The sequence below is a fragment of the Salvelinus alpinus genome, chromosome 4 (assembly GCF_045679555.1).
Source record: "Salvelinus alpinus chromosome 4, SLU_Salpinus.1, whole genome shotgun sequence".
Lineage (NCBI taxonomy): Eukaryota > Metazoa > Chordata > Actinopteri > Salmoniformes > Salmonidae > Salvelinus > Salvelinus alpinus.
The window spans coordinates 67,251,886-67,277,152 of record NC_092089.1 but is presented as its reverse complement, the minus strand read 5'-3'; the positions used below and the strand labels follow the sequence as shown (position 1 = coordinate 67,277,152).

General features: G+C 41.8%; 1 protein-coding gene across 3 annotated transcripts; it reads right to left on the bottom strand.

Annotated features, from left to right (window-relative positions):
• Positions 1–190: 190 nt before the first annotated feature.
• LOC139574230 (centromere protein I-like) lies at positions 191–24,736 on the bottom strand. Of its 3 annotated transcripts, none has more exons than XM_071398597.1 (20): positions 24,460–24,736; positions 23,650–23,787; positions 23,417–23,535; positions 23,147–23,254; positions 22,966–23,014; positions 22,821–22,867; positions 22,430–22,519; positions 22,097–22,228; positions 21,699–21,836; positions 9,106–9,226; positions 8,711–8,805; positions 8,377–8,494; positions 8,106–8,170; positions 7,698–7,807; positions 5,311–5,446; positions 4,987–5,111; positions 4,297–4,345; positions 1,581–1,799; positions 904–945; positions 191–718 (listed from the first exon to the last, which is right to left on the bottom strand). In XM_071398597.1, the coding sequence occupies exons 1-20, from the start codon at positions 24,626–24,628 to the stop codon at positions 575–577; spliced, it is 2,214 nt and encodes a 737-aa protein (XP_071254698.1). In that variant the 5' UTR covers positions 24,629–24,736; the 3' UTR covers positions 191–574. The 3 variants fall into 3 exon arrangements, with proteins under 3 accessions (XP_071254698.1, XP_071254699.1, XP_071254700.1); XM_071398598.1 differs by having other exon boundaries at positions 1,581–1,796; XM_071398599.1 differs by lacking the exon at positions 24,460–24,736 and adding an exon at positions 24,115–24,252.
• Positions 24,737–25,267: the final 531 nt, after the last annotated feature.

Here is a 25,267-nt window from a genome sequence, read left to right as displayed (position 1 = left end):
AGAGGGAAAGTCTGTGGTGGCACAGTGAGAATGGAGGGTGTGTCTGGTTTCCCTGCACCCAGCATGTTCCAAGGTACTGTAGCTGGAGAGAGTATTAAATATCCAGATGGATCCCTCAATTAAGGATAAATGTTGTTTTCCAGATGGTGGAGCCAATAACTGCAATAGACACTGATGGTTTCACCCTTAATTAATTCTACAAATGGTTTTTAATAGAAAGGATATTCACATTTTCAATTTAGTAACAGATCAGGGGGATGCTTTTGTCCCAAAAAATAAAAAGATAAAATGCTTTCTTATTAATGTACAAGTTGCACCGAAATTATAGATAGATAGGTAAGCTATACAAGAAAACAGACAACACCAAGCATAATTAAAATATGGACAAAACTAAATAAAATGCAGTCAGGATTAAAAATAGTGGCTATTTACAGAGAAAAAGACACTCAAGTCTCATGTGAATCTTTCCTTGGAGAATATGGCAAGAGATAAAATATGTTCAAGTATTTTACAACACGGAGAAGTGTCAGAGTCTTTTGTCTTTTCTGTTTCATCCTCTCGTTAGGCATGTCGTTTACCTGCTTGTGGGCTGGCTGCCTCTTTGGCCACTGATTCCAGCCACAGAGCGCCGGTTTATGCTACTTTGGACAAACTGTTGGAGGCCCTGAAAGCCCTGAGAGAAGAGGAACTCCATGTACCAGTTCCACTGCTTCGCCGCCTACAGACAGAAAGACAGACAGCTTTACAGACCATCAACTACATACAGGCCATCCAGGACTCCCATACCTGAGCCTGTGGCTCGCTGATCAATAGAAATGATCATGAAAAATGAATGGCACACTTCAAACGCACATCAGTGCACGTACATGGAAAAAAACGGAAGAAGTAATAAGACTGTGGTACCTTTATGGAATTGAAGTCTATGTCCTTCCTCTCTGGCCAACACTGATAAAGAGAGAATTATTCATATTCAACAGTTACCCCCCTCAGTAGAACAGTGTACTGGGTGTTGCAGCGGTTTCGGACCAAAAGGTACTTGGATTATTTAAAATGATGAAAACTCAAGTCTCATGCAACACCCATGAATAATAAACTGTGATTCTGATCTTCTATGAAATATACATTAATACCACATTCATCCCCTTGTCCGACCTTAAACTTGATTAACTCAACTGGAGAGGATGGCTGCTCTCTTGAAGTTTGGAAATTAGACTTCATATATAAACTGAGCACAGGTAGCCTAGTTGTCAAAGCGTTGGGCCACTAACCGAGAGGTTGCTAGATCGAAACCCCGAGATGACGAGGTAAAAATCTGTAGTTCTGCCCCTGAACAAGGCAGTTAACCCACTGTTCTTAGGCCGTCATTGTAAATAAGAATTAGTTCTTAACTGACTTGCCTAGTTAAATAAAGGTTAAATAAAATACATTTAAAAAACAGTTATGTGGACATTTATGGAAATTCTATACAATATATATATTAGTTTCACAGATGTGAACATTATAAAATGCCTGGCAAATTTCAATATGTAAATCACAATACAAATCAAATGATCACGAAAATGAATTAAATCTAAACTCACCTTGTGGTGAAAGTCGAGGGCACAGCCCAGGAAGGCAGGGTGGTGGATGAGGTCAAAGCTGGTCCAGGGCTCAGGCACTTTGCTGAGAGCCAAGAGCTCCTGGTCCACCTCGATGGCCATGCCTGGCAGGAACATCTTGGAGTTCCACAGGCAGCTCACCATGAAGAGCAGGTAGTGGTTAAACTCCTGGCACGTCTGCCTGCTGATGTGAAACGCCTGCTGCAATCGGGGGATGACAAGAAAGAAGAGAGAAAAAAGGGAGCAATGGAGAAATAGTTTAAACACTCAATCAGCTTGTGGCACATGCTAAATGAATAGCCCATCTCGTGGAATTTCACAGGGTCGGGTTTTGCGTGGTTAAATCTCGGGGTCCATTATCTCCAATGTTTGCACGCAATGACCAATCTGCATGCCGTTTACCAGACCCATTTTTCTTGTTAAGTCTGACATTTGGGATAAACATATTGGGTGTCTCAACCCAGAGCCATATATACACACACTGAACAAAAATATAAACGCAACATGCAACAATTTCAAAGATTTTACTGAGTTACAGTTCATATAAGGAAATCAGTTAATATAAATAAATTACTTAGGCCCTAATCTATGGATTGCACATGACTAGGAATACAGATATGCATCTGTTGGTCACAGATACATAAAAAAGGTAAGAGCGTGGATCAGAAAACCAGTCAGTATCTGGTGTGACCACCATTTGCCTCACGCAGCGCAACATCTCCTTCGCATAGAGTTGATCAGGCTGTTGATTGTGTCCTGTGGAATGTTATCCCACTCCTCTTCAAAGGCTATTAAAAAATGCTGGAAATTGACGGGAACTGGAACACGCCGTTGTACACATCGATCCAGAGCATTCCAAAACATGCTCAATGGGTGACATGTCTGGTGACTACGCAGGCCATGGAACAACTGGGACATTTTCAGCTTCTAGGAATTGAGTACAGATCCTTGCGACATGGGGCCGTGCATTATCATTCTGAAACATGCAGTGATGGCGGAGGATGAATAAATCAAATCAAATCAAAGTTTATTTGCCACGTGCGCTGAATACAACAGGTGTAGACCTTACAGTGAAATGCTTACTTACAGGCTCTAACCAATAGTGCAAGAAAGGTATTAGGTGAACAATAGGTTGGTAAAGAAATAAAACAACAGTAAAAAAACAGGCTATATACAGTAGCGAGGCTACATACAGACACCGGTTAGTCAGGCTGATTGACGTAGTATGTACATGTAGATATGGTTAAAGTGACTATGCATATATGATGAACAGAGAGTAGCAGTAGCTTAAAAAAGGGGTTGGTGGGGTGCACACAATGCAAATAGTCCGGGTAGCCATTTGATTACCTGTTCAGGAGTCTTATGGCTTGGGGGTAAAAACTGTTGAGAAGCCTTTGTGTCCTAGACTTACTTGGCACTCTGGTACCGCTTGCCATGCGGTAGTAGAGAGAACAATAGCACAACAATAGGCCTCAGGATCTTGTCACGATATCGCAGTGCATTCAAATTGCCATACATAAAATGCAATTGCGTTCATTGCCCTTAGCTTATGCATGCCCATACCATAACCCTACCACCACCATGAGGCACTTTGTTCACAACGTTGCCATCAGCCAAAACCGCTTGCCCACACACCACCATACACGCTGTCTGCCATCTGCCCAATACAGTTGAAACCGGGATTCATCCGTGAAGAGCACACTTCATTGTGCCAGTGGCCATCGAAGGTGAGCATTTGCCCACTTAAGGCGGTTACGACGCCAAACTGCAGTCAGGTCAAGACCCTGGTGAGGACGACAAGCATGCAAATGAGCTTCCCAGAGATGGTTTCTGACAGTTTGTGCAGAAATCCTTCGGTTGTGCAAACCTAGTTTCATCAGCTGTCCGGTTGGCTGGTCTCAGATGATCCCGCAGGTGAAGATGCCGGATGTGGAAGTCCTGGGCTGGCGTGGTTACACGTGGTCTGCGGTTGGTAAGACGATCGGACGTACTGCCAAATTCTCTAAAATGACGTTGGAGGCGGCTTATGGTAGAGACATTAACATTCAATTATCTGGTAATAGCTCTGGTGGACATTCCTGCAATCAGCATGCCAATAGCATGTTCCCCAAAGCTTAAGACATCTGTGGCATTGTGCTGCGTGACAAAACTGCACATTTTAGAGTGGTCTTTTGTCCCCAGCACAAGGTGCACCTGTGTAATGATAATGCTGTTAATCAGCTTCTTGATATGCCACACCTGTCAGGTGGATGGATTATCTTGGCAAAGGACAAATGCTCACTAACAGGGATGTAAACAAATTTGCGCACAAATTTTTGGAGAAATAAGCTTTTTATGCCCCATAATGACAAAGCAAAAACAGGTTTAGACATTTTTTCAAATGTATTCAAAATAAAAAACTGAAATATCACATTTACATACTGTATATTTTTGTTCAGTGTAATTGGCAGCACCTACTTGAAAATAAAATTTCCTTCATACACTAGAATTGGCATGAAAAATGTAATTTGTGTGTTTTTGGTTTAAACAAGTAACCACCTAAATTGCCTTTTCTTTATCAGCACTTAATTCTAATAGTTTTGTTCATCATGTGGACGGGTAGAAGTGGCCACTTGAGAAGCCTTGAATGGCTTGATTATGCAAAAACACTTAAATATACAAAGCAGAAAATGTCTCTTAAAGGGAGAACTTTCATTACCTTGGTCTCCTGTTGTTGACACTTAGCAGAGGTCAGGTTCTTCTTGTACCTGAAAAAACAGCAATGACCTTAGTTGTCTGTTTAAGTGTAGAAAAACAACCACATTGCTTTCCATGTTATGTAAACAACATCTATCCTAAAGGCCATTTATTGCGAGCAGAATATTTTACGATAAATAAAACAACAACCATAGTCGCAGTAAATGTATATCAGACCAGATCTTTGGCCCGTTTTTAATAAAAGCAGTGCTCTCTTGTCACGCTATAGAGGTATGTTTTATGTGTAACACTTGGTTGAACTGTTATACTCAGTATACAGAGGATACAAGCAATTTGTGCGACAAGATATTCGTGCTTCAGTAATGCATGCCGTTTGCATTCTTCATGGCCTTAAAACACTTTCTCCAGGAAAATGGATCTTAGTGCAATTCTGCATCCTGGGCCCTTCATTATCATGAATCATAAATGCAATGTTCTCGCGTGCTGCATCAAGACTGCTTACCATTCACTTCAAATATATATATAGGAGAAAGTTTGACATCCATGTCGATGCTTTGCACACGACATGGCAGTGATGGTTTGTGAGTGAAAGATGACACGCTAACGTGACTGTGTCGAGTCCCGGTGTCAACGCCGTCAGACCTGGTGTTGACATGATCGTAACGGGGTTGACGTCACCTCTCCTCCCCACCTGTACATGATGTAGCTGAGGCGGTCCACGCTGACGGGGTCGGTGGCGAACAGGGCCGGGTAGAACACTCCCGCAGGGGGCATGACCACGAGGGGGAGCCCGTACTTCAGGAACATGTCACACACCTGCACGGCACGCACCGAGGCACAGGGACACATACGTCAACACCACAGAACGAATATCGTAGTCTCTTTTTCTAAATGGAGCATGAATATATAAAAACTGACATAGTGCATTCTGCTTATAATGAATGTCATTACGATGATCAACTGTTAATAAAGACCAAACATTTTCCTTTGTGATCACTTAATCTGGATTGATTACCGTCTCGTAGAAGTCCAGGATGAAGCTGAGGAGCAGGCAGTGGCAGCCCTCTAGCTGCAGCCCCACGGTGGCCAGGCGGCCCATGAAACGCACCAGCTCCATGACAGAGTCCATGAAGCCAGACAGAGTCATGTTCCTGGGGAGTATTCACATACTGTAAACCTTTACACAACACAAAACACTGGCCATAATATGAGGGAAGCACATGAATCACAATGATGTATGGGACTACTGAGACGGTCAAAAAGGGGTCTTTGCCCTTGGATCATATGAATTTCTCCTTCAGAAGACCCGTCCATCTTGGTTAATGCAATAAAAGACAATAACCAAATCAGCGCTGAGTGTGAAGCAATGTAGCCGGGCGTTATGAGATGCACACACTGCAGTTCATTCCGATGCTGCGTTCCAAAGGACAGTGCTGAGGATATACCGAGGAGGATGAGAGGAGGCGGCCAACCACACACCACAGCCATTGATTTAAGCATCGCGTTTCATTGAGTTTCCCTCCAGAGATTAAGTTGAAAATGGGAAGGGAATAAAAATGTATTGGAGACCTCTTTAACCTTGATGGGTTCGGATTGGGCGTTTGTGAAGAGTTAGAATTCTGGAGAGGAAGACAATGAAATAAAGTGCATTCCGAAAGTATTCAGACCCTTTGACTTTTCCACATTGTTACATTACAGCCTAATTCTAAAATGGATTACATACATTTTTTCCCCTCATCAATGTACACACAATACCACGTAATGACAAAAAGCAATTGCGATAAAAAAATAAATAAATGGAAATATCACATTTAATAAGTATTCAGACCCTTTACTCAGTACTTCGTTGAAGCACCTTTGGCAGTGATTACAGCCTTGAGTCTTCTTGGGTCTGACACTACAAGCTTGGCACACCTGTATTTCGTGAGTTTCTCCCATTCTTCTCTGCAGATCCTCTCAAGCTCTGTCAGGTTGGATGGGGAGTGTCGCTGCACAGTTATTTTCAGGTCCAACCAGAGATGTTCGATCGGGTTCAAGTCCGTGAGTGGCTGGGCCACCCAAGGACATTCAGAGACTTTTCCCCGAAGCCACTCCTGCGTTGTCTTGGCTGTGTGCTTAGAGTTGTTGTCCTGTTGGAAGGTGAACCTTCGCCCCAGTCTGAGGTCCTGAAGCAGGTTTTCATCAAGGATCTCTCTGTACTTTGCTCCGTTCATCTTTCCCTCGATCCTGACTAGTCTTCCAGTCCCTGCCGCTGAAGAACATCACCACAGCATGATCCTGCCACCACCATGCTTCACCGTAGGGATGGTGCCAGATTTCCTCCAATCAATCAATCAAATGTATTAATAAAGCCCTTTTTACATCAGCCGATGTCACAAAGTGCTGTACAGAAACCCAGCCTAAAACCCCAAACAGCAAGCAATGCAGATGTAGAAGCACGGACGTGATGCTAGGCATTCAGGCCAAAGAGTTCAATCTTGGTTTCATCAGACCAGAAAATCTTGGTTGTCCTTCTCGAAGGTTCTCCCATCTCCACAGAGGAACTCTAGAGCTCTGTCAGAGTGACCATCGGGTTCTTGTTCACCTCCCTGACCAAAGCCCTTCTCGCCAGATTGCTGTTTGGCTGGGCGGCCAGCTCTAGGAAGAGTCTTGGTGGTTCCAAACTTCTTCCATTTAAGAATGATGGAGGCCACTGTGTTCTTGGGGACTTTAAATGCTGCAGAAACTTTTTGGTACCCTTCCCCAGATCTGTGCCTCACCACAATCCTGTCTCGGAGCTCTACGGACAATTCCTTTGACCTCATGGCTTGGTTTTTCCTCTGACATACACTGTCAACTGTGGGACCTTATATACAGGTGTGTGCCTTTCCAAATCATGTCCAATCAACTGTATTTACCACAGGTGGACTCCAATCAAGTTGTAGAAACATCTCAAAGATGATCAATTGAAACAGGATGCACCTGAGCTCAATTCAGAGTCTCATAGCAAAGGGTCTGAATACTTATGTAAATAAGGTATTTCTGTTTATTTTATTTTATACATATGCAAACATTTCTAAAAACCTGTTTTCGCTTTTTCATTATGGGATATTGTGTGTAGATTGATGAGGAACATTTTGTATTTAATTCATTTGAGAATAAGGCTGTAACATAACAAAATGTGGAACAAGGGAAGGGATCTGAATATTTTTCGAATGCACTGTATGTCTTTAACTCAAAGAAGTTATGGGGCTGAGGTGCTGGAAGTGTGAGTGAGTGAGTGAGTGACAGTGGGTGAATGACAGTGAGTGAGTGACAGTGAGTGAGTGAGAGTGAATGACTGAGTGGGACAGGGATGTATCTGAGCGAATGAGTGGGACAGGGACGTGTTTGAGTAAGTGGGACAGGTACAGTGAGACTCACATGGGTGTGTGGCTGTTTAGACTGATGTCCAGGCCATCCTCCAGGGCATACACAGAGTGCCAGGTCAGCCACTTCAACAGCATGTTGTTCAGACAGTCAATCACACTGCACTAGAGAGGACAGACAACAGAGGGCTGTTGGAGTTTAAACATATTCAAAGTGGGAAAAAACAAGAGGGATAGTTAGAACTACAACAGGGTTGTGTTCATTAAGGCACACTGTAGCAAAACTTTGTCAAACGTAGTTGCTCCCTGTTTCAGTACGTTTTCTTCTGTTTGGTACGAAATTAATACGACCCGGGATTAGACTGCTGATAGCTGGACTGTACATGGATATGGTGGTATGATGCAATCTTCTTAAGTTTGATTCGAAGCAGGATCTATTTCGAGGGATTCTGTTTACTATTACCTTGAAGAAGAGCGTGGAGGTGAAGAATAGCTGCATGAGGGGCTCAAACAGAAGTTGGCTGATACCTGGGAGAGATGGGGAGAGCAATGAATTCAACATTCCTAACCATGCAATCCCCAGCACATTGCAAGCTGGCAGCATATGCCAGGGAGCCTGGGAAACGTAGTCACGTGCCCCCCCCCCCCCCCGTTACAGTTCATCTGTTTAATTAGGGGAGAGAGAGACTGGAGGAAAGGAGCGTGAGGCAGCCAAGCAAACAGGGCCTACTCACAGGAACTGGGGACCACAGGGATGTCACTCAGCAAGCCTAGGATCTGGGGGCGGAGGAGTGAACCATCCCAAACGTTCAGGAACTTGTAGAGGAAGCCCTCTGTGCTGGAGAAGCCCTCCTGAGGTGGGGGGAGACAAAACATATGCATCTCAAATTAGCGTTTGACTGTGGCATAATTTATTAATGAACAGAAGGGGAGAAGTGAGAGCAGAGAAGAGAAGAGAGAGTTTAACCCACTCTTACAGATACCGATCTGGCAAAGAGGGGAGGGGCAGGGAGGAGAACGGGAGGCGAGAGGGGCCTGGATGGCGGCGATGAGGGGGCTGAGGCTCACCTGGAGGAAGTGCTGTGTGGAGAGCAACCTGTTGAGGAAGTGGAGTGCCTCGGACGAACTCCCAGAGCCCCCGTCCCCGCTGCAGAACAGAAACTCTGAAACACCCCCCCCCCCCCCCCAAAAAAATGTTTTTTATTTCTTCTTCTTCTTATTATTATTATGATGAGACAGATTTGTTAGTTCTACAACATTGACACCAAAACTCTTCCTTTTTCATAAAAGCTATTCAGACTATTGCTTTGAAATGCCTACTGGGAATTGATGAGGGTCCATTTGGAGGGTACGGAGAATTGAGTGTTTTGGGCTTTTTTCTTTATACTTCCCTCTTTCACGATGTAAGAGAGACAATGGAGGGAAGACGTAGTGGTTGGTGAATGGTTAGTTCATAGTTTTACCCTCATGGAGGGCGTGGCCCAGCCAGAAGTTGAGTCGGAGGAAGGCGGAGTCATCCTGTACGTAGTCCAGGTAACAGAGGGCCAGACTGGAGCCCAGCAGAGAACCCATCTGGGATGGGAGCTGTGGAAGAGGGGGAGATTATTATTAAACCAGTCAATACACACACACACACACACACACACACACACACACACACACACACACACACACACACACACACACACACACACACACACACACACACACAGTATGAACCCCATCAAACCCCACCACCCTTAAAAACACACTTATACTCATGAACCCCACCACTTAACCACAAACACAGAGACCATCAAACTCCAAAGTTCCATCATGTTCTGAACAGCTTCATGTCAGGAGATTATATTATTGAAGATATTTCATGTTATTGAATAAGAGGATCTCTGTTGCCAGTGTCCTTGTTTTCATTGAGTGAGCAATCTTTCTGTCACTGACTGGACTAAATCTGTCACATCTACTAATCCTCATACTACGGCCATCATGGATATGTCTGTTGCAAGCAGCATTCAGACATTTCTCCACACGGAGTGGTCTGTCTGTCTATTGTGTGAACAGCTGCCTGGTAATATGGGAACTTAAGCATAATAATTAAATAAAGAAAAAATTGACAGATTGTCAACAGACATGGCTGAGTCTTCCCATAACTAAGGAGCAACGGCATCGTTCGTCTGAGAAACGACTGCTTTTAATGATGGGGGGGGGGGGGGCTAACATAAGGAATCAGTGATCCCTCAACGATTGCGCCGCTGATTTGTTTGCACTGCATGATCCGACAGTACTAGCTGATCTGTCTTGTCCAACGTCCTGCCCAGCGTTAGTAGCCGTGAAGCCATAAAAAGTAGCAAGTGCTGTCACAACGGCTTGTTGCACACGTTGGCTCCTTGAGGTAGAGCTGGGACGATAAACAGCAAATGATCGACACCGACCACACTAACCACTTGTCGCTGGCATTTTGCTGATATCATTCATTACGATAAGTAGCCTAAAGTAGAAAAATGTGAAGTTTGAAATGAAATACATTTTCTTATTTGGGTGATTTTTAATGGGACAACTGATGGCTACAACCATCAAACTAGTAGTAGTTTAAAATGGGGCTGGGCGATATATCGAATGAAACCGATTAATGTATGTTTTTGTGCGATATTCCAATTGCATGTATCGCAATATTTTTTTTATAAAGTGTTTATGTCCACATGTTTTCATGTACTTTTTGGTTCCTTCACTCCTGTGCTGTGTTCAATGACTGTAGGCTGTGTGTACCTTCCAAGCACCTTCTCAAGACCACTTCTTCCTCTATGACAAGCAGTCTCAACTCACAATTTTTATTTGTATTTATTCATTTTATTTTTGGGGGCCAATTCCCCCGTTCAGAGGACAAAAATAAACCGCTTTTACAGCTTTTTTGTTGTTTGTCGTTACATGTACATTTTACACACATGGCACTTAATTTTGTTTTACAGTAGTTACATAACAAGCAAAGTAATTTGATAGACAGTACATCTATACTGAACAAAAATATAAATGCAACAATTTAACGATTTTACTGAGTTACAGTTCATACAAGTCAGTCAATTGAAATAAATAAACTAGGCCCTAATTAGGCCTCACATGACTGGACAGGGGCACAGTCCCATCCACTTTGGAGCCAGGTCCAGACAATCATAACGAGTTTTTCCCACAAAAGGGGCTTTATTACAGATTGAAATACTCCTCAATTTCATCAGCTGTCCAGGTAGATGGTCTCAGACGATCCCGCAGATGAAGAAACCGGATGTGTAAGTCCTGGGCTGGAGTGGTTACACTTGGTCTGTGGTTGTTCAGTATACAGTTGAAGTCGGAAATTCACATACACCTTAGCCAAATACATTTATACTCCGTTTTTCACAATTCCTGACATTTAATCCTAGTAAAAATTCCCTGTCTTAGGTCAGTTAGGATCACCACTTTATTTTAAGAATGTGAAATGTCAGAATAAGAGAGACAATGATTTTTTTCAGCTTTTATTTCTTTCATCACATTCCCAGTGTGTCAGAAGTTCACATACACTCAATTAGTATTTGGTAGCATTGCTTTTAAATTGTTTAACTTGGGTCAAATGTTTCAGGTATCCTTCCACAAGCTTCCAACAATAAGTTGGGTGAATTTCGGCCCATTCCTCCTGACAGAGCTGGTGTAACGTAGTCAGGTTTGTAGGCCTCCTTGCTCGCACACGCCTTTTCAGTTCTTCCCACACTTTTACTATGGGATTGAGGTCAGGGCTTTGTGATGGCCACTCCAATACCTTGACTTTGTTGTCCTTAAGCCATTTTGACACAACTTTGGAAGTATACTTGGGGTCATTGTCCATTTGGAAGACCCATTTGCGACCAAGCTTTAACTTCCTGACTGATGTCTTGAGATGTTGCTTCAATATATCCACATAATTTCCCAACCTCATGATGCCATCTATTTTGTGAAGTGCACCAGTCCCTCCTGCAGCAAAGCACCCCCACAACATGATGCTGCCACCCCCGTGCTTCATGGTTGGGATGGTGTTCTTCAGCTTGCAAGCCTCCCCCTTTTTCCTCCAAATATAACAATGGTCATTATGGCCAAACAGCTCTATTTTTGTTTCATCAGACCAGAGGACATTTCGCCAAAAAGTACGATCTTTGTCCCCATGTGCAGTTGCAAACCGTAGTCTGGCTTTTTTTATGGCGGTTTTGGAGCAGTGGCTTCTTCCTTGCTGAGCGGCCTTTCAGGTTATGTCGATATAGGACTCGTTTTAATGTGGATATAGATACTTTTGTACCTGTTTCCTCCAGCATCTTCACAATGTCCTTTGCTGTTGTTCTGGGATTGATTTGCACTTTTCGCACCAAAGTACGTTCATCTCTAGGAGACAGAACACGTCTCCTTCCTGAGCGGTATAACAGCTGCGTGGTCCTACGGTGTTTATACTTGTGTAATATGTTTGTACAGATGAAAGTGGTACCTTCAGGCATTTGGAAATTGCTCCCAAGATTGAACCAGACTTGTGGAGGTCTACAATTTTTTTCTGATGTTTTGGCTGATTTCTTTTGATTTTCCAATGATGTCAAGCAAAGAGGCATTGAGTTTGAAGGTAGGCCTTGAAATACATCCACAGGTACACCTCCAATTGACTCAAATGATGTCATTTAGCCTACCAGAGGCTTCTAAAGCCATGACATCATTTTCTGAAATTTCCACAGCTGTTTAAAGGCACAGTCAACTTAGTGTATGTAAACTTCTGACCCACTGGAATTGTGATACAGTGAATTATAAGTGAAATAATCTGTCTGTAAACAATTGTTGGAAAACTGACTTGTGTCATGCACAAAGTAGATGTCCTAACCAATTTGCCAAAACTATAGTTTGTTAAAAATACATTTGTGGAGTGGATGAAAAACGAGTTAATGACTCCAACCTACGTGTATGTAAACTTCCGACTTCAACTGTAGATATAGTTTCAGTCATAACTATTATAGAACACAAGCTTTTAAACCCAACCCCTCAGCTACTCTCAGTCCATCCCACCTATTTCCATAAACTGTTCCCTAATGATTTCCAGGTTCCATATATTTTTCAAATGTGCTTTAATGTTTCACATAAATTCTGAACATGTCTAATTGCATAGTATCTACAGATTGTAAATTAGAGATAAATATTTTTACTAAAAGTACAATATTATTATATTGTTGATTGATTGACTATGGTTGTCCAAATCTCCAAACCGTGCTATTTGTAGGGTTAGAGATTAATGTGATTTTTCAGCCATTCCTGAACCAGTGACCAGAAACAAAGGGTAATACCAAAATAAGTAATCTAATGATGCTGTCTCTTTGTGGCTAAATCTGATGAGATGTTTGGATGCCCAATATAGATAACATTCTGTTTGTGGAAATAATTTTGTATAAATCATTTAAATTGAAAAACGAAATTTTGAATCAAGCGGTGTTTTGTGTATCAGTTCATAAACCACGTGCCACGGAATCTCTTCCCAACTATTTTGAAACCTGTATGGTGCTGCGGTCGACATTTTGGTCCTCAAGTAACACTGATATATTTTTGTATTTATGCCTTTGAGTTTTTTGCCCGTTTTGGTCTTTAGTAAAAGGGCAGACAAGTTCCCTACCTTATCCATCGTCCCTCCATTTTTCCAGTAATGCTGCAATCAGTTCGTTGTAATTTTGGAGAGAGCAAACATTTCTGTATATATGTTTAACTGCACATGTGACATAACTCCACCTTTCCTATTCATAATATCATTAACAAAGATACACATTTTTATTTATTTATTATTCCATAAATATTTTTATTTAAATCAATTTGGTATATTTGAATTTAACCATATTATTTGCTGTAACATTTGTTCTGTCTTTTCTGGAGGATGAAACTAGAATTGCAACCAGCTTTGTATGACTGGTTTAAGGGCGATATTTTAATCCCGCTATGCCCTCCGACGAACCATCAAACAGGCAAAGCGTCAATACAGGACTAAGATCGAATCATACTACACCGGCACCGACGCTCGTCGGATGTGGCAGGGCTTGCAAACTACAAAGGGAAGCACAGCCGAGAGCTGCCCAGTGACACGAGCCTACCAGACAAGCTAAATTACTTATGCTCGCTGAGGCAAGTAACAGACGGATTACCAGGACATGTACTCCGAGCATGCGCTGACCAACTGGCAAGGGTCTTCACTGACATTGTCAACCTCCCCCTGTCCGAGTCTAATACCAACATGTTTCAAGCAGACCACAATAGTGTTTGTTCTTAAGCACAGGGACTAAGGTAACCTGCCTAAATGACTACCGACCCGTAGCACTCACGTCTGTAGCCATGAAGTGCTTTGAAAGGCTGGTCATGGCTCACATCAACACCATTATCCCAGAAACCCTAAACCCACTCCAATTTGCATACCGCCCCAACAGATCCAGATGACGCAATCTCTATTGCACTCCACACTGCCCTTTCCCACCTGGACAAAAGGAACACCTATGTGAGAATGCTATTCATTGACTACAGCTCAGCGTTCAACACCATAGTGCCCTCAAAGCTCATCACTAAGCTAAGGACCCTGGGACTAAACACCTCCCTCTGCAACTGGATCCTGGACTTCCTGATGGGCCGCCCCAAGGGGGTAAGGGTAGGTAACAACACATTCGCCACGCTGCTCCTCTACACGAGGGCCCTTCAGGGGTGCGTGCTCAGTCCCCTCCTGTACTCCCTGTTCACTCATGACTGTACGTCCAGGCATTAAGTTTGAACGATGACACAACAGTGGTAGGCCTGATCACCGACAAGACAGCCTATAGGGAGGTTAGAGACTTGGCCGTGTGGTGCCAGGACAACCTCTCCCTCAACGTGATCAAGACAAAGGAGATGATTGTGGACTACAGGAAAAGGAGGACCGAGCACGCCCCCATTCTCATCGACGGGGCTGTAGTGGAGCAGGTTGAGAGCTTCAAGTTCCTTGGCGTTCACATCACCAACAAACTATCATGGTCCATGCACACCAAGACAGTCGTGAAGAGGGCACAACGAAACCTATTCCCCCCTCAGGAGACTGAAAAGACTTGGCATGGGTCCTCAGATCCTCAAAAGGTTCTACAGCTGCACCATCGAGAGTATCCTGACAGGTTGCATCCCTGCCTGGTATGACAAACTGCTCGGAATCCGACCACAAGGCACTACAGAGGGTAGTGCGTACGGTCCAGTACATCACTGGGGCCAAGTTTCCTGCCTTCCAGGACCTCTATACCAGGCGGTGTCAGAGGAAGGCCTCCAGCCATCCTAGTCATAGACTGTTCTCTCTGCTACCGCACGGCAAGCGGTACAGGAGCGCCAAGTCTAGGTCCAAGAGGCTTCTAAACAGCTTCTATCCCCAAGCATCTAATCAAATGGCTACACAGACTATTTGCATTTGTTTTTAAGTCCTGGATTTCAAGCCAATCTATATTGTTGTTGGATCTGATTTTAATAGCTACCATTTTGATGGCCATAATAGATAGATATGCCGACAGTGGGCAACCTTGTTTTACTACTCGACAGTTTAGAAGTAGCCATTATTTACTATTTTATACCTGGGATTACTATACATAACTTTAACCCATTGTAGAAGACATTCTCCAAAATTAAAATGGTCTAGGAATTTATATATTATTTCTAGTCTTACTTGATCAAAAGCCTTTTCAAAATCTGCTATGAATACCAGACCTGTTTCCCTAGATTTTTCATGGCGTTTTATTGATTAAAATACTTGTCTTATATCCAATGTATCTTCCATGTAAAAACCTGTCTGACCAGGATGAATAATATCCGACAACTCACTATTTGCATTTGAGGTTTGGTCCAACAGAATCGGTCATCAGGACAACGAAAACACATTGAGACATTATTTTACTGGAATAGAGGAAAAGTTAATCTTTTTTATTTTATAAATAATACAAGACATACTTACAAACGACAGCTACATCACACCTGCCCAGACCCACCATCTCCAGCATCAGTTGACGCCACATGGCATCAAACTGCACCATTTTGTTTCTCTCCGTAGTCCACGGACCCAAATTCTTGAAAAATCATTTAACCTTTCCATTGAGTTAACCTTTCTAACGATACCCTTTTATTGTTTTAACTCCTCAAATTGTGCACAAAGCAGGCACTACTAAAACAGGAGTATCAAGGAACATTGATTCTGGAAATGTAATACTCAGTTTGTGTCGCACAGCATTGCGGTACCACGTACCGCTAACAGCATTTTAGCCAAAGACTGTTATACAAGCTGTCTAGTCTGTATTTTATAAAAGCGCAATAAGCACAAAACACAATTAGATAAGGAATTGGCGACGTGTTCTGAGAAATAATGTATGCCACTTGATTTAAACATCTGAACAAAGTGGACAGGCTAGCATGCTGTTCAAGCAGTTGGAGACAGACAAAAGAGTGTGTTTATAACAATTCAACTGTTCTACCTTGTTAACTAGCAAATAGATCCAAGTTGGCTGAAATAGCTGGCTACTCACTAGCACGTGGGCTTGTGCTTGAGATTGTTTATGAGACCTGTGTTCATTTTCTATACCTGTGTTCATTTTCTGTCATGCCTACTACAAGAAGTTAGTCATTATTAGTGAATGTGCATTATGCATGGCTGTGGTTAAATTTCAAACAAAAAGGGAATTTTCAGACCGACTTCAAAACCTGGTTAAACTATTTTGATAAAATAATTACATTAATGGGTCTTATGGTTGTTGAAGGCTTATAATCAAATCAAACTTTATTTGCCACATGCGCCGAATACAACAAGTGTAGACTTTACCGTGAAATGCTTACTTACAAGCCCTTAACCAACAGTGCAGTTCAAGAAGAAGAAAATATTTACCAAGTAAGCTAAAATAAAAGGTAACACAATAAGAATAACAATAACAAGGGGGGGGGGGGGGGGGGTCAATGTAAATTGTACGGTGGTGGTTTTTATGAATTGTTCAGCAGTCTAATGGCTTGGGGGTAGAAGCTGTTGAGGAGCCTTTTGGTCCTAGACTTGGCACTCTGGTACCGCTTGCCGTGCGGTAGCAGGGAAAACAATCTATAACTTGGGTGACAGGAGTATCTGACAATTTTATGGGCTTTCCTCTGACACCGCCTATTATATAGGTCCTGGATGGCAGGAAGCTTGGCCCCAGTGATGTACTGGGCCGTTCGCACTACTGTCTGTAGCACCTTACGGTCACATGCCGAGCAGTTGCATTACCAATTTCACAAGCCTTAATTCATTAGATTATTGCTGACTGTCTGAAATGCAGGGTATTTTACCTTTAGTTGTACAACAAATCTTTAAAAAAGGCTAAGATTTTTAGGCCATGTCACCCAGTTCTAGCTTAAAGGATTTTAAAAAATGTGGTACACATTGTTATAAACTTATCGTTCCATTTATCGTTATCGAATCAATTTAGGCAACTTATTGCAATATGGATTTGTCCTTATTGCCCAGCTCAACAGTGAGGGGAATTTATTTATCGTGAACCGTAAATGTCCTTAAATGTCCCTTTGAAAACGATACGAGTCAGAAACTGTCAAAATTGACTACAAATTGTAAATAGAATAATTTTGGTCATAAAGTCAGTCTTGTCTAAAGCCGAGTTTGGAACATCCGTGCATCACAATGTGTACATGAAGGTTGGGTTTTGATTTGACAATGTACATGCGGCTACTAACATGGGGTGAACAGCTGCGGTGATTGCTCACTTTCCAAAGTAAGAACCTTATACCAACGGTCAAGCATGGTGTTGGTAGTGTGATGGTTTGGGGATGTTTTGCTGCATCAGGACCTGGATGACTTGCCTTAACACAAGGAACCATGAATTCTGCTCTGTATCAGAATTCTACAGGAGAATGTCAGGCCATCCGTCTGTGTGCTGAAGCGCAGCTGGGTCATGCAGCAAGACACTTGTCAAAAAACACAAATCAAGTCTAAAAAGCAACACATTTGAAGTTTTGGAATGGCCTAGCAAATGTCCAGACCTAATCTCAATTGAGATGTGGCAGGACTTGAAACGAACAGTTCATGCTTGAAAACCCACAAATGTCGCTGAGTTATAGCAGTTCTGCATGGAAGTGGGACAGAATTCCTCCACAGCGATGTGAGAGACTGATCAACAACTACAGGAAGCGTTTGCTTGGAGTCATTGCAGCTTAAGGTGGTACAACCAGTTATTGCGTGTAAGGGGGCAATTACTTTTCTCACAGAGGGACATTGGGTGTTGCATAACTTTGTTTATGAAATATGTAATTGTTGTGTTATTTGTTCACTCATGGTTTTGGTTGAAGATCTGATAATTCAGTATAAAAAAATACGCAAAAGCAAAGAAAATTAGAAAATGGCCAAATAATTTTTCACAGCAGTGTATCTGTTTCGATCAGGTCAATGTATCTGACAAGCAAACAGTATTTGCGAGCGGCCATTTTGTAATTGTCAACACTTTATAACTTTTTCAATGTGGCTCCATGTGATACATCTTTGTTGGCCAGTTAATTAATAACTCGTCGGGACAAACAAACCCTGATAAAGTCTGTAAACAGAGCAATGACAAATTTAGAAAACAAAACGACATGGACAGAGCTCATGAATCTGTTTATGGCTCTGGATAATAACAAACAAATTGCACTGACAACGCTAGCCGTCATATTGAGTGGGAGACAAGGTTGAGCTGAGCCCTTGTTCAGTTCTAATACAACCAAAACTGTGCTGGTGACATAGCTCCCCCATGTGGCCCTAAAAAGACATTACAAGTGAAATGGGCAGTGCTGGACACCTTCAATAATTGATTTTTACAACTAAGAAAAGCAGTAGGGTGGGGCGATATTACTATAGCATCGTCTATCAGCAATGATTGACAGCCATTGCAAATGGTGACGACATTGTGATGTGACAGATGATGGTTTAGCATATTTAAACTTGACTGGAGCTCTGTAGATGTTATATACAGAGCACAAGAAGGGAATGTAGGCTAGACAGAGCAGAGAATTCCACCAAAGCAGAGCAAAATGTCCAGTCAGAATATTCTTTCTCGCTCTCTCTCTGTCAGATGTGTGGGCCTTATAGCCTAAACCTATTCAAAAGTGTATATACAGTGCCTTCAGAAAGTATTCATACCCCTTGACTTTTTGCACATTTCGTTGTTACAAAATAGTATTAAAATGTATTTAATTGTCATGTTTTGACAACAATCTACACAAAATACTCTAATGTCGAAGTTGAAAAGCATTCAACCCCGATTCAATACATGTTAGTCTCTAAGAGCTTTACAAACCTGGATTGTGCAACATTTTCCCATTAATCTTTTCAAAACTCTCCACTCTATCAAGTTAGTTGTTGATCATTGCTAGACAGCCATTTTCAAGTCTTGTCATAGATTTTCAAGCCAATTTAAGTCAAAACTGTAAGTAGGCCATTAAGGAACATTCAATGTCATCTTGTAAGTAACTCCAGTATAGAATTGGCCTTGCGTTTTAGGTTACTGACCCGCTGAAAGGTGAATTTGTCTCCCAGTCTCTTGGGGAAAAAAAGACAACCAGGTTTTCCTCTAGGTCTTTGCCGGTGCTTAGCTCTATTCCTTTTCTTTTTATCCTAAAAAACTACCATGCCAATGACAAACATACCAATAACATGATGCAGCCACCACCATGCTTGAAAATATGAAGAGTGGTACTCAGTGATGTGTTGGATTTGCTACAAACACAACACTTTGCATTCAGAACAAAAAGTTAATTGCTTTGCAACATTTTTTTCAGTATTACTTTAGAGCCTTGTTGCAAACAGGATGCATGTTTTGGAATATTTGTATTCTGTACAGGCTTCCTTCTTTTCACTCTGTCATTTAGGTTAGTATTGTGGAGTAACTACAATGTTGTTGATCCATCCTCCATTTTCTCCTATCACAGCCATAAAACTAACTGGTTTAAAAATCTCCATTGGCCTCATGGTGAAATCCTTGAGCGGTTTCCTTCCTATCTTTCAACGGAGTTAGGAAGGACACCTGCATCTTTGTAGTGACTGGGTGTATTGGTACACCATCTAATTAATAACTTCACAATGCTCAAAAGGATATTCAATATATGCTTTTTTTTGTTTGTTTTACCCATCTACCAATAGGTGCCCTTCTTTGCAAGGCATTGGAAAACACCCCTGGTCTTTGTCATTGAATCTGTGCTTGCACAGAGTTAGTCCCTGCAATTTGTTAAGCAAATGTTTACTCCTGAAGTTATTTAGGCTTGTCATAACAAAGGGGTTGAATAGTTATTGACAAGACATTTCTGCTTTTCATTTTTTATACATTTGTAAAAAATATCTACAAACAGAATTCCACTTTGATATTATCGCATAGTGTGTGTAGATCAGTTACAAATTCAGGCTGTAAGAACAAAAGATGGAAAAAGTCAAGGGGTGTGAATACTTTCTGAAGGCACTGTATATAAACGGACACTCCTTAACTATCTTGTGACTAACTCTTTAATTCGATATGAATATGACTTTGGGCTACTGGTAGGCTACGCTTTCATCATTTTACGCCTGCATGGCTTTCTCCTGATGAAACAAATCTATCTAACGGAGTTCCATCTCAAAAAGTTGTTTGAATAGCCTAAAAGCCTATGGTAGCCAGGGGACTAATAATGAGAGAGTACAAACCACATCAAAAGCCGTTTTTTTTTTTTAAGTAATACGTTTAATCAAGTTTAAGCTTATTAAGAAATAAATGATCCGTGCAGGGCGTAAAAATCACTCCATGCGAGGTTGAAAACCAAATGGCCAATTTCCTACTAGGCCTATCATAAAAACTTCAAGACAAGTTAAAGTTTTATCAAATAACCTAAGGCATCGTAAAGTTGCCCCTTTCATAAAGAACAAGAACGAGTCGGAGTCTACAGGCCTAGGCTATTCTCTATCACAGCTTTATGAGAGCCCAAACATACAATATTAAGAGAGGAGGATGAGGCAAATAAAGCAATTATTATCCAGTTCTGAAGACGGTACATTTTGTTTCTATCCAGCCCATGATTTATAACCTAACTCACTACGGCAAGACAGCCCCGTTCATCATCAGTTGACTGTCACTTTGCTCCGTCATGTGCAAGCCATGCAGACACACACAAACCTGTTTTCAAGCGCCACCAGAAAGGAATACATACATATAAAAATGTGTGTGTATATATATATATATATATATATATATATATATATATATATATATATATATATATATATATATATATATATATATATATATATATATATATATATACATACACATATATACATATACACACACACATTATAAATATATATATATATATATATTATATATAGAGCACTCAGCCTCTGTCCAAGGTTTCAACAACATTATATTTTGTCCAGTTGTAGCATGCAATTTCGCACTATAGCTAGGCCTGGGAATTGCCAGGGACCTCACGATACAATATTATGACGATACTTATGTGCCGATTCGCATGTACTGCGATTTTCCCGATTCTATATGTATTGCGATTCAATACTGCGATTTGATGTTCCAAACATATTGCTCACTATACAAAGAGACAAGAGAGAGCATGAGAAAATGAGTTGAGTGTTGAAAACATGTTGGCTCACTATTTAAAAAGGGGGAGAACAGGCAATAGGATGAAAAATACTGGAGTTTAGGCGCAGGTACAGCCAACTAGTGCTAGCTTGCGCTACCTATAACAAAGTATTTTGGGAGGGGTTGGCCAAAAGGGGGGAGATACCATTGCATATTACAATGTTTTATGAGTACATAATCACGATTGGAAAAAATTTTGACATCGCCCAACCTTAGAACACAGTATATCCATCCTGCTTAAATCCTCATCTTCCATCTGTCTCAAAACAAGGTACCGCAAGGCCATACCATTGTGTGAATAATCAGGATTATGTGAGTGAGTGAGAGATAAAAAGATGGAAAGAGATCAAAGAGCGAGAGACAGAACGAGATAGTGAGAAAGCGAGACAGAGATAGAAAGAGAGAGAGAAGAGAGTTACCTCTATGCAGTGGAGGTTGTCCAGCAGCTGTGGAAAGGAGTGGAGCTGCTCCAGGGAGAAGACCTTCCTGCTTCGGCTGGAGGAGGAGTTGCTCTGGATAGACGAGCTCAACGATGGTAACTCCAGGTGATTCAATTTCTGATAGGAATGTCAGTATATTGTAAGTATATTGTAAACAGTTCATTAGATTATGACAGTGCCACAAAGTGTCTATATCCAGATAGATCCAAAAAGCAAGGAGGTCAGTTGACTCAATGAGTCTCATGGTCTATGGAGGACAAAATGTCCTGACCCCTAAAACAATGTGTGCTATACATTAGCAATAAGACCCTTTATAAAGACGGTGTTTAAGGTCATCTGTCTCCTTGTCAATGGTGTGCCATAGCTCATGGCCTTACCCTCTTTCTGGAGTTGGTCTTGTCTTTGAGCCTGAGGGCCAGGCTGATGTCAGAGGACACCTGGACCTTGTTCCTCTTCTGGAGAGCACTGAGCGCCACCTTCCACGTGGAATTGTGGTTCTTAAACCCACTCTGAACGACAGCCGAAAAGATACATGTTGACATTACGGATGTTTGTCAGGGTTTCAATGAAGAGAATTGGATTGGAATTTCAGTTCACTTCCAGATCGGATATGGATGAAATCGATCCCAAACCTGGTGAACAACAAGGTGAACAACAAAGTGTGGTTTGTGCAATGGAAAGAGGTCACTAGGTGTGATCCGTGTACTAACCCTCATTCGTGATGGAAGAGCAAGCGTCACCAACTCGGGGTAAAACACTTTGTACAATGACAGCAAGTGCAACAGGAACGGCTGCCTGCCCTGGGGAGACAGAAGATGAGAGGAAATGAATGAAACTCAGTGCAACATGCTCACAGCGTGGACCCCGCTCTCAGGTTGATGGATGTAGCAATCATTTACTAAGTGCAACTACAGATAAATGGTACAGAGGATTAACTATTTATGGGAATTATGTAGAGAGCTACAAACAGTATGCAAGTATTTTCTCCTCCTGCCATTTATCACAACTATTTCATAACAGTAATACAATTGTTAGATGTCTCCCATGCATTCACTTGACAACACCTTAAAAAAGAACATAAAAAAACATTCTTTGTTTTACCATTTTTGTTTGGAGGTCCAACAGTTTTCTTACTCTGAATGGCCGAACTATGACAGAAAGAAAATAAAAAATGAAGCGATGTTGTGCTGCAGGAACAATTTGGACCTTATGGTAATGGTTCATTGAGTAACAAGAAGTCACTTACCACTTTCTCTCCTTGTCAAAAGGTAAAGCAAATGGCAGATGTAAGGAGACTGAAACACAACAACTCAATCATGAGTTTAAATAGCAATGCAATCTAATGCCAAAGTAAAAACTCAAGACATTCATTGATATCATCAGAGCGTGGGGGGGGGGGGGGGGGGGGATACGACTCCTGCACATACCAAATACTCTTCAGTCACAAAGCTGAAGATGAAGCCATAGATGGCTCGAAGATGGTCCTTGGAGTCGATCATGTCGAAAACAGTCAGCACCCACCGAAGGAAAAGAACCTGGAACACACCCCATAACACCAGTTTCAAGCACGTATAGGGAAAGAGTACACAGAGCAATTCTGATGAAACTAGTACTATAATGTTTTGTTACGTCTTCAGTGTCAACCTTTAAATCTGTGAGTGTGACTTATAGACCTTTGAGACAGAGGAGCTCTTTACCTGTGTGCTGATTGCTATCTTGCCGACACATAACCACGACACTGCTCGAACAACAGCCTCCTGTGGCACCACGGTTGCGGGGATTAGAAACTTCAGGACCCGAACACACGTCACACCTCCTGTTCAGGGAAGAGAAAGCGCTGAAATGTTAAGTATGGTCAAATTAATTCAGCATAGTGTAAATCTATATTTCATGTCAGTCTGTAGTTGCAGTGGCTGCGGGTTGTTCGTACCCATACGTAAGCTCATAGCGTAGTCCAACATGACAGAGATGGCCTCAGGAGGGAATCCTCGACTGAGCCCCACTCTCTCCACCAGCACCAGGTTCCTCTCCAGTACATCGTTCCCAACGCATGGGGTACCTGCCTCCACTAGGAAACAAACAACTCATGTGAAGTCACGGACATTCTGTGACTGGATGCGCTTTAGTTACTGTAGCTAGGTATTTAGCTATTGAATTCCAATGTACTTATTAATAACAAACAATGTTAGTAGGTAACATCCAGCTGTAACATTTCCAATCACATGATTGTATTTATTTTGTACGTTACATGTAACGTTAGCTAGATATCCTCTTATTGTTTATGTGTGATTAACCTTAGCATGAAATAAATATCTGTTGAATAATAAATTAAGTTATATGCAATTGTTGTACTTCGTAACTAAATGATGACTTGCAAATTGTGCATACTACATACCTTGCTTTCCTTGTTCAGTCTAACCATACCCCACCCACACTTGTTATGCATTAGCTAACTAACGTCAGCAAAATAAGTTACAGTAAAAGGTAACTTTGGAACACAACATAGGCAGTCTCTGTAATGGTTGTTTCTATGTTGTGTCCAAAATAAGTAAAAGGGTGTTTCCAAAACTAAACTGGGCGGGGTCTGGTAAGATCACATAGCAATAAGCTGGGCTGCCATACGGTCAAATAGCTATTTCACTTTGGTTAAAAGGTAGCTACAACATTAACGTTAGCTACGCTTGCCTTCTGCAAGCAATATTATACTAGCAGGCTAGCAAAAGTTAGCTTATCTTGCTACCTTCTGAGAAGTACTTCAGCGCAAGTACAAATGGATCCCCGGTCTGGTTCTTTCTTCTTTCCTTCTCTGCCACTCGCAAACTTCTGTTAGAAGTTCGGCTTGAAACTGACAACTGGCTTTCAAAAGAAGAGTCCAAATCTGTCCTCGTCAAGTTGGAAGCTTTTGCCATTGCTAGCTACATAGTTAAAAATGCACGTATTATCTTTTCCCCATGCACGAAGTCATCCAAACAAAACTCAAATCTTGCGCGCGACCGTTTGTTGTACGCAGGCGCACTAACTACTTCCGAAAATGTCTTGCGCATTAGTATAGTGGGAATAGTGGTCCAACGTTTCTTCGATGAGGTTTAACGGCGGTTGGCATCTAATCTATGTTGCATTACCGCCACCTACTAGACTGGAGTACAACTCACTTATACTTTGCTTAAACATTTTTTTTTAATACTATTCCATCTAACACTACACTCACAAAACAAATAAAATAATTATTATAAAAAATAACACCACCCTACTCCACTATTTAACTATATTTAATCCTACCTCAGGCCAACAAGCTGAAAGGATGGGACACCACCACTTAACACACTACTGATGTCAAGTCACACCCACATACCTCTATGCAGCTGCCACCACAACCTCCATTTCTGCAAGACAGTTGATAACCATTGCTATAAACGCTAAAAATCCAATCTTACTGAAACATAAATCACTTGTTGGCCTATCCCTCAGTACTGGTACAGATCTACTACACACACAACTCCTCTCAGGATCCCACCCCCTTTACCCATCTTCCTGTACTTTCTTCACTG